Source organism: Vidua chalybeata, chromosome 11 (genome assembly GCF_026979565.1).
Source record: "Vidua chalybeata isolate OUT-0048 chromosome 11, bVidCha1 merged haplotype, whole genome shotgun sequence".
NCBI lineage: Eukaryota > Metazoa > Chordata > Aves > Passeriformes > Viduidae > Vidua > Vidua chalybeata.
Window position 1 is genome coordinate 12,971,039 of NC_071540.1, and position 17,466 is coordinate 12,988,504.

At 46.8% G+C, this 17,466-nt stretch overlaps 1 protein-coding gene and 3 long non-coding RNA genes across 5 annotated transcripts in view; 3 read left to right on the forward strand and 1 right to left on the reverse strand.

Moving 5' to 3' along the window:
- The first annotated feature begins 981 nt into the window (after positions 1-981).
- LOC128793713 (uncharacterized) lies at positions 982-2,467 on the forward strand. Its single transcript, XR_008432871.1, has 3 exons — positions 982-1,125; positions 1,793-1,965; positions 2,052-2,467. It is a non-coding gene; the product is annotated as an uncharacterized LOC128793713 (long non-coding RNA).
- Positions 2,468-3,677: 1,210 nt separating this feature from the next.
- On the forward strand, positions 3,678-4,467 carry LOC128793334 (uncharacterized). Its single transcript, XR_008432781.1, has 2 exons — positions 3,678-3,752; positions 4,017-4,467. It is a non-coding gene; the product is annotated as an uncharacterized LOC128793334 (long non-coding RNA).
- A 3,578-nt stretch (positions 4,468-8,045) lies between these two features.
- On the reverse strand, positions 8,046-13,079 carry LOC128793476 (uncharacterized). The gene is made up of 4 exons (XR_008432816.1): positions 12,925-13,079; positions 11,956-12,128; positions 11,174-11,338; positions 8,046-8,286 (listed from the first exon to the last, which is right to left on the reverse strand). It is a non-coding gene; the product is annotated as an uncharacterized LOC128793476 (long non-coding RNA).
- Positions 13,080-13,223: 144 nt separating this feature from the next.
- Positions 13,224-17,466, forward strand: part of GNAO1 (G protein subunit alpha o1) — a 142,358-nt gene continuing 138,115 nt past the window's right edge. Inside the window, exons 1-2 of one of the 2 annotated variants that reach the window (XM_053952676.1) lie at positions 13,224-13,759; positions 13,845-13,887. In XM_053952676.1, coding sequence (XP_053808651.1) covers positions 13,642-13,759; positions 13,845-13,887 — 161 coding nt within the window. In that variant the 5' untranslated portion in view covers positions 13,224-13,641. The remainder of the gene's footprint in view (positions 13,760-13,844; positions 13,888-17,466) is intronic. The other variant, XM_053952677.1, reaches the window with a different exon arrangement.

Here is a 17,466-nt window from a genome sequence, read left to right on the forward strand (position 1 = left end):
TACCACTGAAAGCTGAGAATCAAGCCACAGAACCACACTGATTTCTCCCAAACCATCTTCCCTGGGCTGGCTGAGGAATGGCAGGTGCCAACACTGAGCCCACTGTGCTGCTCTGAGGCTGGGGTTTGCATGGCCAGGGTGATCCAAAGCAAGAATAGATCCTCCAAATGGCAGTGCTGCTATAAACAGGGATGCTGTCTTGGCTTGCCTCTTCGCTAGCTGTGCAAATTATTTCTGGGCAGCAGAAGGGTAAGTAAATAGACAAGAAGCACATGAGAGGATATATTTCTCTAATTTACTCAAGTCACTGAGAAGCACCAGGGCAATTTTTAAAAACTGCTCACTGCTTGGGAGGTTAAACTCTGTCAGTTTCTAAAAAATTTATTATTTCTGGCTGTAATTACAAATCTGAGCAAGAGACTATCTAGAAAAGCAGATCCATTTAGCCTCTGTAGTAGAAGTATACTGGGGACTCAGAGCACATATTGGGAACCCAGAGGAACAGAGTTACTGTATTATCCATAATTCAGACCTTCTCCAGATATCCAAGCCCACAAGTCAAAAAATGCAAAAAGACATCCAGAATCTGGCCCAGAGAAACAGGTTTCCTTCATATGCACAGCACTGGCACAAGAAGAATTCTTGTTTGCTGAATACTTGTGAAAAACACTGCTCATTTTTCATGTCTATGAGCAATTTCATAAAGTTGGTCTCAGAAGCCCATGTTGCAAAAAGCAGGACCCTTTCAGGCAGGCAGAATTCCCTGATGCAGGCCCAAGCAATACCCTGCCTTCAGCCTTTATTACATCATTTTGTTGATTTGCAAAGCTCATAAACACAGACCCATCTTCAGGCTCCTGCGTAGTTTAACCATTTGTCACACCAGTGATGTCAGAGCTGGGATGGGCTAAGGGTACAGGGACGTGTAGAGAACAGATACAGCCACAAAGGTGACGATTGTTACGTTAATAATTAGCATCTGTTGCCATCAGAGCTTGTAAGCAAGATCCAAGCAAGGGAGGAAAATGCTGTGCCAGCATCTCCATTGGGTTTGTGGCTGATCACTGGATCCAGCTTCCCACCACCTGGAGGGACTAGTGAAGGCTCTTGGATCTACTGAAAATTGTGGGTCCAGAGCAGGGACATATTGCACATCTGGCAATAGGAGCTCCATCATTTTCCTTGCCAAATGAATCCCAGAGAATTTGCTTAGACCTAATCCACAAACCTGTTTTGAAAACCAGAGAAAAAGACCACACGACAATGAAACCTCATGTTTCTTGTACTGGAAAAGCACTTTACTTCCAAAAGATAGAACTAAACACAGCCTGCACTGGCTCCTGAAGAAAACCTCCCTCAGTTGATTCACCAACTGATGTGCGCATTTGCTTGTGTGCGAAAAAGCATTTTTCAGGCTGTCACACACTTGTGAGGGATTTCCAGCACTGGAAGTTACTCTGCCTAAGAGATGGGCTCCAGGACACAGTTATGCTCCTGCCACTTCAGGGGATGATGTTTTTCCCCAGCACCTTGATAAACTCTGTTCTGCCACCACATGACACAGCTCGGAAGCTGAGCTGGGCAGAGGCTTTGCCAGGGCCCCAGGCACACGCTGGTCACATCCCCCTGCTGCCTGACTAAAGAGAGGAGATGAATAGCAACACTCCTGTCATGGCCCTCTCTGGCGTTTCAACGAGCACCTAATGAATATCTCACTGAATCTTGGAAAAAGCACTCTGGAGTCACCTTCACTAACTGCAATCCTCTTCCATCTTGGTGGTCTCCTGACCAGCTCCAGCTGTGAAGGTGCTGTTCCCCTGCAGCCAGCCCTGTCCCCAGCACCTCTTCCCTCTGCCAACGGAGCAGCGCCAGGCAGGAGGTTTGCAGAGAAACCAGGAGTTCCAAAGCGTAATCCCGAACAGATGGCAGCTGTAGCCATGCAGCCTCAGAAGGGCACTTTTAAAAGTAAATAGCAACAAATGTTTTGGTGTGTAATGCGTTGAAATCTTGATCTCACACAGAGCTTATTTTCTTTTTTTTTCCTCTCCCAGCAGTGGCAAATGGCTGAGGACAAATGCTGCTGAAAAGAATGGAGAAAGAAAAACCTCAATCAATTAAATGTTTTAGAAACAATTGTGTTTCAAAATCAACAAGAAGAATTCATGAAAATCAATCCTAATTCAAGAGGGCTGTACTGATTTGCTCATCTTTCCCTTTCCCTGCCTAAGCAACCAAAGCAATAAAAATGATAGCTCCATCTCGGGCAAGGAAGCAATTGAAACTTCAAAAACATTCAACATCAGCTGATGAAGCTTGATGCAGTCTCCATGGCCTGAAAGCTAAATATTCTGCAAGAGAAGCAATGTACCAGGCAGATGAGTGGGAGTTTCAGATAACTCCTACCCCTTCAGCTTGTTTCTCTCAATAAAGCCAAGCAAACCAAGGTAAGATTGTCCTGTCACAGGGGAAAAGCAAAAGTGTTTGTATCAGCAAAGGCACTGCACAGACTGGAGCTGCCTCAGTTGCTCTTTGCCAGTAGGAAACAACAGCTCTGCTCTCACATGGTGCCCACCCAGGGACACCACCACAGGGACATCAACAGGGAAAATCTCCTGGCAAGCAAAACTAGGACTTGCAAAGCAGATCCTGATGCACCTTCCTGAAATGCCACAGCCATGGGAACATGGGCAGCATGCCACAAAACCTGCAGCTCTTCATCTCATCATACCAAGTGATCCCAGAAGAAACACCTCTTGGGAAACCCAAAGAAGAGGCCTTGGGCACCTCCTGCTCCCTAAATCTGGCCCCCAAGCAGTGTCACATCAGGCTGTCACACTGGCATGGAGGGTGGCTGGGGGATTGCTACAAAGTGTGTTCATATTGCTCCAAATAATGGCTGTTTTTCCAAAATCTCCCACTCAAACATAGGGTGGGAAAACACATCCCCCTGTCAAGATCTGCTCTGCTCTAAGTTGAAGGCACATAAGCGCAATTCTTGCAGCACCCAGCCTTGTGCAAATAAACTGTGTCCAACCACCTTCAGAGAGCTTCCTGGCAGTGCAGAGAGCAAGCAAAGCCAGAGCAGGGCACCCGCACCCACAGGCTCACGTCACCTCACCTTGCCACCTCCAACAGCAGCTACTGAGTTTTGTCTTGAGACAAGCAAACGCAGACAAAAGTATGGGTTAAAAGGTATTTGGAAGACAAAACTTCCTCATCAGCAAGGACATGCTCCCAAAGGAGGGTTTCTCTTTAACAGGCACCGACAGCACCCTGTGTCATTGCATGGCAAGATCTGAAATAGTTACTCACAGTGGAGACTGTTTATCTGTGACTCACAGACATCTTCCCAGCTACCCCCATGCTCTCTAAAAGGGAGCAGGAATTTGAGCAAGAAAAAAACCCTGGGACTAGCAGTGTGGAATGAAATGAGGAAAGAGAGTTAAGAGAGAAGGAGAAAAAATCTGGAGAAAAAACAGGAAGAAAAGAGGAAATGTAAAACATGGCCTCAAGAAGGCTTTCAGAAACCTGAGATTTTTACAGATTCAGATTTTCTTCAGAGAAGGCTTTTTCACTTTTTTCTATAAAGTAATGAATTTTGTTAGACTTCCATCTGCCCTATACAATCACAAAAGTTATTCAGACACACTTCATTGTTCTTCCCATGTGTCTAGTGGAACAAGATGGAGATTTTAGAAGGGAGACAGTAGGGACCTACAAGTCCTGCTATGGTCATAACCCAAGGAACTTAGGTATCATTTGATAACTCTGTATATACTTAAGGATTCAGTGCCCTGTTCTTCTGTTCCCTGCAATGTTCCCTGTTACTGCAACTTGAGCAAATGCTTGAGAACTTGGGATGTATTTATCCATAGCACTGTAAAATAAATTGTGAAAAGGATTTTCACAAATCAGCTGCTTTCCAGATGGCACCCAGGATTTGGGGTCCTCTCCTCTTTGTGACCCTCCTGATAGTAATGCACAGCCTAATTTCCTTTTTGTCTTATATTGCACAGGAAAACACACTGAAGTTTCACTGTGGCTAAGCAGAGACCAGGACCTGAGAGTAAGGCATGGGGCTGAAGTTCTTACGTGGAAAGAGAAAAACAGGCAGAGATTTGTGCTTTACCAGCCCCTGTCTTGGACCAACCCAGCAACACAAGCATGTGTTTGTGCTGCTGTTCAGTGCTGCCATCACCCAGCAACCAGGGAAGCCACTTGCTCATCAGAGACGGCTCAGGATGGTGACCAAGTACCACAAGAACCCCTCCTGGGCTCCTCCTGGAATGGTGTGATCAAGGGGTGCACCACTGTGCAGCCTTACCATGATTTGATCATTCCAAAAATCCTCTGGCTCGTCAGGGCACACAGGAATGGAGGGTGAGCCCAGGAACCCACTCACCCAGCAGCCCAGCCACACTGCAAGCAGATTTTTCTTTCCTCAAATATATCCATTATATCTCTTCATTTAGCTTGGATTCACTGAGACTGATTTCCTATAGAGTTGGTTAGGAGGTTAACCTGTATTTATTCCCAAGCCAGCCAGCCAGTATGACCCATTTGCTACAATGGATAGAGGAAATAAATGACCTCCCTACTTTTTTATGTCAAAACTGCCCAGGATATATCCTCAGTTCATTGCTGGACTTTGGTTTGATTATTTTGTGATCACATGCTAAAGTAGACAGTGTGGGGGAGGCACATTTTATTTGCTTGATAACATTTGTAGTGCTGAGCTGTCAGAGACCCCTCCCGAACCATCCTCCTCCTGCCAGGAGTACAGGTGGCATTCCAAAATGTGCCTCTGGTGTTCAGCTTGTGTAGGTCAGGGCTGTCCTGGGAGACAAGAGGTCTACAGCTGTCACATGAACCACCAAACCCTCTACAACCACTGATTATCATCAGGAAGAAAAAATAACTGCTAAGATCCTTTCTTTCTTAGCAAAAACACATTTTAATTCTACCTTGGCATTAGCCTGTTGAAGGAGGTGGGCTTACATACAGCCAGAATTTTCTCTCTTCCAAACAACTCCAGCTCTGCAGGTTTTTTTTTGACTCTTGGTGTCTCATTCTTGTCTTGTAGCCATTTTTCCACACAATAAATCCACCTTAGACCATCTCTTCCCTTAATACTCATCTCTACTTCTCCAAATCGTGAGACAAATTCTAAGGTGCTTCCTCATTTGATTTGCTAGAGTAGAACTTATTTGTGGGGTATGGAGTGAGTAAGAGTGAAGTAAGGATATTTGCAATTTAACCTAGTATCTGTGCATTTCATTAATCCTTCCTCCATCAACAGGGTAAGTCCTACCACATTCATCTTCAGTACTTAAAAAACCCTTCTCATTGACCTACTTTGTTCTTCACATCAAGTAAAGAAAAAGAGAGGGTAGGAAGAAATACCATCTTATGTGTATGCTAATGTGTCATCTGTTTTTTCCAAAGGTTTAAAAAAATCAACAAGATATTAATAACTTATATTTACATATCTGTTCATCCCAAAAAAGAACACCAAACTATCAGACTACCTATGTCTCATGTCACCTCCTGCCATAAAGTGGAATAGGACAAGTGTTTAAAAATTTAGTGTAATTGTTTTCCAGCAGTAAATGAGGTGAAGAAAAGAATACAACAGTCCATGAATTTGAGAAAGCAAGAGGTAGCCAGCTTAATATTCATGTGAACTATCAGTGCAGGTTGCCAGAGATCCCACCCCAGCACACAAACCTCCTGGACACAATTTTGTTAGTAGATCAGGGAACTCATGCAGTACATTTGAAAAACTCTTCTTCAGCCACAGAATAAGCATTTTCAGACAATTTTTGGATCTTCTGGTCCAGGCAACAATGAAATATATCTCAGACAAGCTGGACTACTACAGAAATTGAATGCCTCATGCTATGACAATGCATTTCTCAACATTTTAGTCATTAATGTAGAAGTCTCTTGAGGTGGCCAGATGCTCAGTTTCTGACATCACCAAAGTTAAGGGGAGTTTCACTGCTGCCTGGTGAAGCCATAAGAAAGAGCCAACAGTAGCTCCCAGGGCAACACCCTGCTCTTGGCAATTTTCATGGTATTTGCTGGCCACAGCCAAACTCAGTAGGCAAGGATGGCACACCACAGCAGACTGATGAGCTGCCCAGCCCAGCCTCCTTGATTCTCTCCAAGGCCAGTGGAGGCTGCACTAGGAGGGATAGAGCACTGCAGCCTCTCCTCCTGAACTCATGCTCCTGACAGTCTGTCACCTGGGGACAGCTTTAGCCAGAGGCAGTAATTTTCTGTATTTAATAACCTTTGATGGATCTTTTCTACATGACGGTTTTCTTCTGCTTTTTGAACCTGGATCAGGTTTAGCATCCAGCCAATATTTTGATATTAATTGAGTACACTGATCCTCCAAATACAGCGTTTGCTTCAGGTACTGTTTCGTTCTTGCCCGAGATGTCATTTCCCCCAACATGACCTTCTCAGAATACCACTGCCTGTTTTGCATGTACAGAATTTGTTCTCCCACATCCCCTCCCAGTGAAAGCAAGTCCTTGTCTTAGGGCATTGTGAGGGATGCTCACGAAGGTTAGCTTCAGCCAAGGACAGCCAGTCTGTAGGCTCTCTTCAAAATCAGAGGTGAGAGATGATTCCTGTTATTCATCCTCCAGAGGAGTGTCTCTTTTCCTCCACTGATTACAGCCTCTGTCAGCTAAAGCCAGCCTTTGTGAATCACATCAGTACTTAGAGTCAGGAAGCACTGCATAACATTGAAACAACACTTGGTAGAGCCAATGCTTCTTTTAATATTTTAACAGGTATTTTTGATAGAAAAACAATGATAATTCTGTGAAAAAAAAAAACCTGAGAGGTTTTTGCAGAGGAAAAAGTGCAGGAGTTGTATGTAACTAATGGTATATTTGTACTTGGAGCTAGCTTCTGAGAGCTGTGAATCTTATAAGTATACACTGATATTTTCAGGGACTGAATTAGCATTCCTCAATAAGATCACTCATCAGGACTACTTGTGTGCATAAGAGCTGCAAGGTTTCTGGATAGCATTTGTATAAAAACAGGAATGTTCCTGAAGTGCTGTAAATGGAGCTGCTTTAATTGTCTATCCAAGTCTTGCATCTGATGACAGTAGCTGAATGAAATGACACTTGTGTGCAATCAGTTGCATGTCTGAGCTTGAATGCTTAATGCAGAAGGTTAAGCTCAGTTTCACCAAGACCAAGCAATGACTGATTTTCCTACACAGAGTAATCAAGACCTTGCCTCTAACCAGCACTCCTGGATTGTGGCTGGAATAATTTGATTCCTACTAAATCATCACCCTTGATGTTGTGAAAATAGGAATAGTAAAGGGCTGACAGATCCTTGTCATCATCAAATTCCAAGCCAGGAGCAGCTTCTCTGTCTCATTTTTGGCACCATTTCACTCTTGCCTGAAGGACAAAATTGCATAGCTTCAGTTTTGTGGCTTTCCAAGGTTACTGGTGCACCTGCTGAATCACCCATGCTGTTACATATTTCTTACTGGGGAAAGTGGATAGATGTCTGCTTCTTCCCTGCTTTCAGTTCTGTTCCATTAGATTCTCCCATCACCATCAAAGGACGAATATCTGCACTACCATACAGGCAGAAATTGGATCAAATGAAGGGGTAGAAAATAGCCCATCATTATGTAAACCTGTCCCCAACAATAAAAATACCCATAAGAGAAACTGTACTGATTTCCTCTCAATGATCAGCAGCAAAAGAGTTAATAATTTCACTTCTGATTTTTTTTTTGTAGGTCTACCAGTCTTTTAACCACCATGTGTGCCTGAACCACTAGAAAATGGAAAACATTGACACTGCAAAGACTCCTTAGAGCTGGGAGTTGAAAGTCATTGCAGAAAAAAAAGAGAGAAGCTCATACCACATTAAGGGTTATTGACAAGAGAGAAAACATAACTTGGGACCCTCTGCAAACTTAGGTAATGCCCTGTTTCAGGCCACACAATAAATTTCTTTTAACAATAAGTAGTATAATTCTTTACTTTTATATTTAAAAAAAAACTTTATTGTACAGAAACTGATGCGGATCCTCAGGAAATCATTGGTTTGAACCACAGTACTGAGCAGTGCTTTCATTCAGCTGCTGTCTTCTGGGACTGGTAGACAAACCAGCCCCAGGACCTCCTCCAGCCCTGGTACATGCAGTTCTCCTCAGCTTCCCCTGCAGATCTTCCCTCTGGCATTTGTTACTTTCCTCAGAATACATCCCGTTCTTCTCTCCGTGGCATGACAGACCTGAACAGAAAACTTTCTAAGGTTAGTTCCAAGTACTTTGAAGACAAGCTGTTGTATCTCTCTGCCATGCAAATGTGTTAACCCCAGAAGCCCTAGCCCAAAAACTTCACCCGATTTCAAGACAGAAACTCTCAGTGACTCTCAGGTACTGTAGTTATCATTGTCCACCCAGACAGGTATGAAAAACTAACAACAAAAGTAGGTTTTTCTGCATTTCTTTAGACTTCATCAGGCTGTCCAACTTATTTCTTGACACCAATTGTATTGCAGGTCATAATCTTATCAACAGGTCACTTTTTTTTTTGACTCTTGGTGTCTCATTCTTGCCTTGTAGCCAATTTTCCACACAATAAATCCACTTTAGACCATCTCTTCCCTTAATACTCATCTCTACTTCTCCAAATCGCGAGACAAATTCTAAGGTGCTTCCTCATTTGATTTGCTGGAGTAGAACTTATTTGTGGGGTATGGAGTGAGTAAGAGTGAAGTAAGGATATTTGCAATTTAACCTAGTATCTGTGCATTTCATTAATTCTTCCTCCATCAACCACTTAACCTTTATGGGCGTTCTTATTGCCTCTCATTGTATTGATTTCTGTCCATTTCTCCAATTTAGTGAGATCATGCAGTATTTTAAACCTGTCTTCCACTGCATAACTAGGTTTAGCTGAGGGGTAATTGACATCAATTTAAAGAATGAAAAATTAAGCTGAATATCCAGGCAAAACTTCCTAATGGTGAGATCTACTAGAATGCATCGCTATCTCTCTGTGGGATTGGTGGCCGTTCCATTAGCATGTACATTAAAACTACACCAAAGGAATATAAGATTATAGATCGGACAGAACAACACTGAAGTAGGAGGGAAAAGACGAGCTGCAGAGCTTTGCAGCTTTCCTCCTATGGTCACATCATTCTGGGCTTGCCACCCACCAGTTCTCTGAGGATGTGCTGATCCTGCAATATCAACTAATTACGGGGATGGAACCTATGTGGTGTTCCCTCCAATACTACTGCAATCTCTGTGGTGGTGGTGGGAGTGCCGTGGTAGCTATGAGACTTTCTCAAGGCCCATGGAACAGTTCTCTCACCCCTCTTTACTACCTCCTGGCAAGCTGTGGGAACAAACATTTCAGTAAGATCTGTTGTGATAAGAAAGGATCATGGTTTTACACTAGAAGAGGGTAGATTTAAATTAGATATAAGGAAGAAATGCTTGATTTTGAGGGGGGTGCAACACTGTAGGTTCCCAGAGAGGTGATGGATGCTCCATTCCTGGAAACATTTAATGCAGGACTGGGAAGGGCTCTGAGCAACATGGCCCAGTTGAAGTTGTCCCTGCTCTCTTCGGAGGGGTTGGACTAGATTACTTTGAAAGGTCCCTTCCACCCCAAACTGTTCTGTGATTCTAGGAAGAAAGCCAGGGCACTCTACAAACCCTTGAGCTAGGTAGCAGAGCCCATGATGGTGATGTGTTCTGGAAGGCTCATCTCTCCCCAGTCTGGAAGTAGCCAGGATAAGACAACACACGTGAGATCATAAAGTTGTCATCTACCCCACAATATCACTTTGGCACAGTCTTTTTCAATGGCATTCATCAGTTCTGTTACCATCCTTCACTTCTTAAAGAAATTACTATCTGATTAACTTTCCTAGCACAATGTTTGAAAACTGATTGCAGAAAGAAGCTGGGTTTGGTGAGGCACAGATCAGATACAGGAGAATAAAGACTTCTGCTTAAAATACACTGCTGACTCTTAGGTTTGGAAGAGAGCAGTCTGAGCAGAAACAAGTGAGTTCTTTATGCATCTTGATGAAATAGTTTAATTGCAGGGATAGCCAGAAAGAAAGTTCCTCCTCTCCACCTTTAATGAAGAGGTTCTCTCATTTACAAGGGGAAAAAAAAAGAAGCCTATTTTCATCTGAAGTTGTTACTACCAGCAACCACTTTTTATTAAAAGAGGAGTTCTGTCAGCTCCTGAAAAATGGAAACATCTTTTTCAGCAACAAAACTCAATATATTTATCTCAAAAGCCAAGTAGGCTGGAATGCATTTTGTTTGGTGGAGGAGGCAACCTTTTTTCTTTCATGTTCTTGAAATTCATCTGCCATGAATAAGCAGATTTTGTTAAAAAATTAAATTTCCCTCTAAGAAAATTTTGAAAGAAACATTTCCACCAGCTCTGCTCAGTTAGCAGCAGAAAAAAAATGGCTTAGAAATGGCTCAATTTCACAGCTGCTCCCCTGAATTTTTCTGAGAGCTGAGAGAGCAAGGAGAAGATTTGCCAATTTCTGATTTTCCCTTAAGAAAGAAATTAGCAGATTATTGTGTAGCAATGGGGATGTTCATGGGACAAAGGGCTGACTGCAGACTCCACACTGGTCAAGAAGAAGAGAAATAATTTTCTCCATGGCAGGAAACTCAGGCTACAAATTTGTCAGATAACGAGTAGCCAGAGGCTGATACAAAAGACTAATTCTCTTAGTAAAACCCTTGGAGAGTTTCCCAATATGAGTCCAAGACTGGCAAGCTGCTGGAGGAGACGGGAAGAAAATGCAGCCATCTCATGAGGACACTGCCTCTGGATTTCTTCATTGTGTTTTCTCTATACGGCACTTTTTGTAATTCCCTCTGGCTAGAACCATTGAAATGAAACTTATTGATTGAAATTTTGATCCTATTGATTTTACACATGAGATTTGTGCGAATATGAAAGAGCAGGAACTGCTCTGTAACTGCACCCATCTCCATTTATTCCCTACTGAAGACATGCTGTAGGCTTGCTTGTCCATCTCAGTCCCCTGAGCTTCCAGAAATAAATTACCCAAAATTCAAATATACTGCACCTATTAGCTCACAAATGTGTAGTAGAATACACTGAGTTACCTTTTGCTTTCTTTTGTCTGCTTTTCTTTCATACCCCCTCTTTACTTCGTTAACCATATGTCCTGTTTTTCCCTTTTGTTTCAGAGGTCAGAAGGGATAATGGGAAGAGCATGTTCTGTGAGGAAGAAGGGATGGGAAACAGCACTGGGAGGAGATGATGGTTGCCTGGAAGGAAAGTGCCTGTGAGTTCATGCTTAAAATACTCTAAGTGCTATTAGAAATTATATTTTTACCCCTAAGGAAATGGTCCTGGATATGGGATCTGGTGAACTCAGGACAGCAGGTAAGATGATCACAGAGGAGGCAGTGATCAGAGGTCCCAAGTGGAAAACCCACATGGTCACCCACACCCAACAGCACAAACAGCAGCTCCCTGCCTTCCCCGAGGCCTGTGGGGCAGCCCTGCATTTCCTTCCCACAGCACAGGGATGTTCCTGTCAAGCCTGCTGTAGCTGGGTGCTTTTTGGCAGAGAGGTGGAGTGGCTTTTAGAGGCAAAATCAGCAGCCTCAGCATTCACATCTACTTCTGAACAACCAAACCTCCCTTTGCAGATTTCTTGTGTACTGAAATGGTGGGTGTCCTTTCCATGGATCAGGTAGCAATCCTTGATCATCCTCATTTTAGTTTGATGCATTTTACCTCGCTGTGCTCAATACTTCTTTCCTCTCTAGATCTTTTTATAGCTAGATTGTCACATATCAATCAATGTTATGGATTAAAGTTGAGTATATTGTACTTGTCTTGGCCTGTAGGAAAGCATTTTAAACAAAGTTCTATTTACTTTATTTTCCTTGTTGACACTTGTTTTCTTCTCTCTTTTCCATCCTTTTGAAATGGCAAAACCTGCCAGGAAACTTGTGGGACTTTAATTCACTAGAATTCTTAAATCACTGTTAGATGTCATGGAATGGTTATGAAAAGAAGGCAGGTCATCTGGTGAAGTCTGTGACCACACTGCAACACAAAAAACCCAAACCATCTGTTAATTACACTGATGGAAAACATAATCCAACATGGTGGTGAAACCTGATGCTTTGCATGGAGCATGTAAACGATTCACGTTGCAAGAGTCGATCAAAGTGCCTGAGCTGTGAGGAGCTCCCAAAGGGCTCCTTGCAGGTCAGGTCACAAACACAGCACTGTGGGCTGGGGGCAGGCACAGGGTGTGGGTGCAGGAGCTGTGGGGGACCCTCAGGGCAGCCAGGGCTCCCACAGTGCCCGGGGCAGTGCCCAGGGGAGCCCAGTGCCCACGTACACACACCGCTGTCACATCCCCGAGCACTCAGCTCTGCGCTGCCGGGCCAGACCACAGAACCGTGGGATGGCCTGAGATGGAAGTGACCCACGAGGATCATCGAGTCCAACTCCTAGCCCTAGATGAACAGGGGCTGATGACGTCCTAGAACAGGACATCCCCAAGAGTCACACCATGTGCCTGAGAGCCTTGACAAAATGCTTCTTGAAATGCTTCAGGCTTGGTGCTGTAATCACTGCCCTGGGGAGCTCCAGTGCTCAAGCACGCTCTGGGTGAAGAACCTTTTCCTAATATCCAACCTAATTCCCCCCCGGCACAACTCCAGCCGTTCCCTCGGGTCCTGTCACATCAAGGAGTGATCGGTGCTGCCCCTCCACTGCCCCTCCCGAGGAAGGGATGAGCTCTGCCCTCAATCTCTTCTCCAGGCGGAACAAGCCAAGTGCCCTCAGCCGCTCCTCGTACGGCTTCCCCTTTAGACCCTTCACCTAGGCAGACCTCAGCTCTGAGTCACCGGGAACGGGGGGGCAGCAGCCCAAGCAACGGCGTCTCCCTTCCGGGGAAAGGTGCCGGAGCCCGGGGCGAGGGGACGGGCACCGGGGCCGCGACCTCCGCCCGTGCAGCGCGGGCGGCCCCGCCGCGGGCAGCGGGAGCGGGCGCGGGCCGGGTGGGGCGGCCCCGAGCATGCGCGAGCCGCGCGCGTCACGGGCGAGGCCGGCGGGAGCGCGCAGCCCGGCGCGCCCCCGCGCTCCCTCCTCCCTCCCGCCCGCCCGCCCGCCCGCCGCCGCTCCCGCGCCTCCATTCGGCTCCGCCGCCGCCCGCCGAGGAGGGGACAGCGACAGTCGGGAGCACGGGAGAGGGACGCACCCTCCCCCGCCGCCAACCCGCTTCCTCCTCCTTCTTCTCCTCCACCTCCTCCCCCGCCTCCGCCTCCGCCTCCCGGCCGGGAAGAGCTCGCCGTGCCCGCTGCAGCCCCGCTGGATGCACTGAGCGCTCGGGCGCGGGGAGAGAGGGGCAGGAGGGAGCCGGGAGCCCCGCCGCGGAGGCGCTGCGCTACCCGGAGCCTCACGGCCATTTGCTTTAATTCTTTTATTGCCCCCCGGCCGCCTCCTCCTCTCTGCCCGCGGGAGCCAGCCGAGGCGGCGGGGGCTGCATCCCCCCTCCCCCCCTTTTTTTTTTAATTTTTTTTTTTTTTTTTAAATTTTCATCGCCGCCATGGGATGTACCCTGAGTGCTGAGGAAAGAGCCGCCCTGGAGCGGAGCAAGGCCATCGAGAAGAACCTGAAGGAGGACGGGATCAGCGCGGCCAAAGACGTGAAACTACTCTTGCTCGGTGAGAACCCGCCGGTTCCCCCATCGCCCCTCTCCTCCTCCTCCTCTTCCCCCGCGCTTATCCCACCTCATCTCTCTTCCAACAGGAGCCGGAGAGTCGGGAAAAAGCACCATCGTGAAGCAAATGAAGTAAGTCCCGCGGGGGGAGCGAGTGAGCGGCGGTGCGGGGCGGGAGAGCGGGGCGGGGGCTCGCGGAGGTGAGCGAGGGCCGCGGGCGCCATGTTTACCTGAGGGGACCGCGCAGGCACAGCGCGGCGGGGCCGCCGCCGCTCCCGGCGCTGTCCAGGGCCCGCTGGTGCTGAAGCGTCGCCCCGCGGCCTCGCCCCCGGCGGCGGTGGAGGGAGGCCGGCAGCCCACCTTCCCCCTCGGCGCAGATGTCCCCGTGAAGCCAACCGCTGTCAGTTAAGCTTAATGTCGGGGTGTTATCTGCCGGCTCTGCGGATTTAAACCGAGGCTCCCTATCACTGAAAGCCCCTTTTATTGAGCTTGTACCTTCTTCTTTTAATTAATGAACGACGAGCTTGGCCACTCATCTCATTCAAACATCTCCTGCTCTGGGATCCGAGTCTCCCTACGGTACTCGGCGCTGCTCCTCGCTGGGGCTTCCCACACCCTCTTTCTGTGTTTAATTAGATATAAGCGTGTAATAAACAGCAGTGAAAAGCCCCACTGCAAGGTCTCTTGCAAGCATCCCCGTGGCTCGTGTAAATGCACCCCGTAGGAAAGCAGGTGCAGGGAAGGCTGATAAAGGTGGAGGTACACTCGTGGTGCGACTATTCTCCCCCCACCCATTTTTTTTCAAAAATTAAAATACAATTAAATATCCCGTCCTCCCACCGCTACAAACATGACGGGCTGATTGGAGGCGGGCGCCATCACGGAACGAGCCTGGGCGCTGGTTCAGGGTCTGGATTTCAGCTGGGAGCGGTTGCCGCTTTGCGATGCTGGTGGTTGCAGAGAGATCTGTGTCTGGGAGGGGCCCCCCCGGGACCGGGGTTGCTTAGCGAGGGGAAGAGGCTCAGAGATGGGTGTGGATGGGACGCGGGGAGCGGGGTGCAGGTCCCGGCGCGGGGATCCGGGGCTGCGCGGGCCGACGGGCGGGTCCCGGCGCGGCGTTCAGGCGGTTCGCGCTGGACAGCGCCCGGCGGGGGCTGAACCGGCGGCGGCGGGGCACCTCCGGCACCGCGCTCGGCTGCCTCCGGAGGGGCCGGGGAGAAGCGTAAGGGGCTCCGGAATAAGCAAAGGGGCCCGTGCCCCTCGCAAGCTGCAGCTCTGAGCTCCCGTAGCCGGCCCGGGTGTGCGTGAGCGTGTGTGTGAGTGTGCGTGAGTGTGTGTGAGTGTGCGTGAGTGTGTGTGTGAGAGTGTGCCTCTGTGTGTAAGAGTGTGTGTGAGTGTGTGTGTGTGAGTGTGTGTGTATGAGTGTTTGTGTGTGTGTGTGAATGTGGGTGTGCATGTGCGTGTGCATGTGTGTGCACCACGGGGGCAGATCTGGGCCTTCAGCCCAGCTCCCCTCCAGGCAGGGTGGCTTAGCGGGTGACCCGGATATTTCTGTATCAACTCCGTGGCCGCTGTGCCCACCCCTCGGGGGTTCAATGAAACCATCATCCCCGCCTGAGGCAATGCTTTTCCCAAGGCACTGCAGGGCTGGGAGGTCTCACTGTGAGGAGAATCGCCTCCAGTGCACAGTGGTGTCCGTGGCTTTCCCCACTGATGTTTGTGTACCCTACTTCTGTAGAGGCTCTGATTATCCCCTTTCAGTGTTTGAAAGACGGCTTTTCCCCCTTTCACCCCCACAGTTTGATTTGGGTCTGGGGTGGGGTAGGGTCTGATTTGCTCTTGTTTGTGTGCAGAAGGTGGATCAGGAGACATGTCACTGCAGATGAACACCAATAAATTATTTAATCTCTAGGAATTGCTTCTGCAGAAGCATGCCAGAATGGCGGGTAATGGGTTTTGGTTAAAGGGAGAGGCTGTGGGAACTACAACAGCAGAGTGCACACATAGAGCCCATAGGCAGGAGGGCAGGCAGTGACCACACTGGCTACACAATAAGCCTATAATTACTCTTGTTTTCCAAAGAGCAGAGCTCTTGTTTTTTGAAGCAAATCATATCAAGATAATAACCTGTTTGTTGGACTAGATTGGTATATTGAGGACGGAAATATACCCATTTTGTGTGTATATATATATATATATATATATATATATATATATATATATACATACATGCATTTCATTACAACTACTCAAAGTAAGACATGCTAGGCTTGCAGCTTTGTACCTAATACGAAAATGTCAAGGAAGCTGCTATGGTGGATGGGCTTGTACTGTTGGAAATTGGGAGGCATCTGTGAGTGTGGAAACTCCAGTGAAGTGTGCGGAGGCTGGGGTGGGGACAGTGGTGTTGCTATGAGCACGGCAGCAGCATCTGGAGAGAGCCACGCAGCCATGGGCGCCAGGGAGAGCGATGTGCAGGGAACAACGCGGGGAAACTAACATTGCTGAAAATTAATTTAAATATAATGTAGGCATTAGCATTTCACCTGGTCAAGCTCCATTAGACAGCCTTGCTGAGAACCTAATGAATTTTTAATAAAGATTAAATCGCATGTTCATTAGATTTTGATGAAAGAGTGCTATTTTTTTAATACTGTATTATTGGTGTGCTTCTAGATAATAAATCTCATCCTCATGAATGGCTGAAGCAGCTTCACACTTGGGTATTGCCTTGAAAACAAGCACAGGAATCTACAGACAGATTGGAGAATGCTAAGACAAAGGAACAGAGAGCAGACATTGTTACATAGGACTAGAAGAGGTTACACACTGCCCAGTTAATCCTTGAAATGTTAGATATCAGAAGCAGTAGTAATTGCAGTAATTTGAGAGTGTAGCCAGGATGTAGATAAGGATTTGTAAATGTAATTCAGGATTTTTTAGTGATATATTTGGAGATACCTTTTAGCTGGTGACTGGGGGGTTATCGAGCAAAAAAAGAGGTATTGGTGAATGACAGAGACTGAAGTCTGGAATGTACATCTCAAACAGTGGCAACACAGGCTAGGAATGACACTTTTCTTAGCACTCATGGTTGTTTTAACACCCTTCAGCCTTGCACTTTGACTACTCCACCTTGGCTGATTAATTTTGTCGTATTTTTTCACAACCAGTTTTTTCACAGCAGTCCAGATACTTTTACCCATGCCTCAAAATGAAGGGTCAGAGCCAAGCTAGTCAGAGAAACAGTTCTGAAAGGCACGGTTGTGCCATGCAAGCCAATGAGACTCCGGAGTGTGCCACAGCATTCAGAATCAGGCTGTGTCCAGATTCTGTTTTCACTCAGCCTAATCTAAAAACCATCTGTAACCAAGCAAAGCTGGGGCTTTCCTTTAAAATCCAAGCTAGAAGGTGAGAGTTACTGGACAAGAGAAATTCATCTTCCACTCACACCACCCTATCTCAGTAAATTAATGATGTAGGAGTATAGTGGATGTTAACATTTTTTAGATCTTATCTATTCAAATAAATGTCGAGCATGTGCAGAATTTGGAACTTATAATATTCTTTTCTGGAATACCTGGATTGCAGCATGAAATTGGGACTGATGTTATTCTAAGATACTTTTGTGGGGACTTAAAACTCGAGTGAATATGCTTGTTCATCAAAAGCCCCAGCAGAGCAGGACACTGAGCATATCTCCATCTCTTA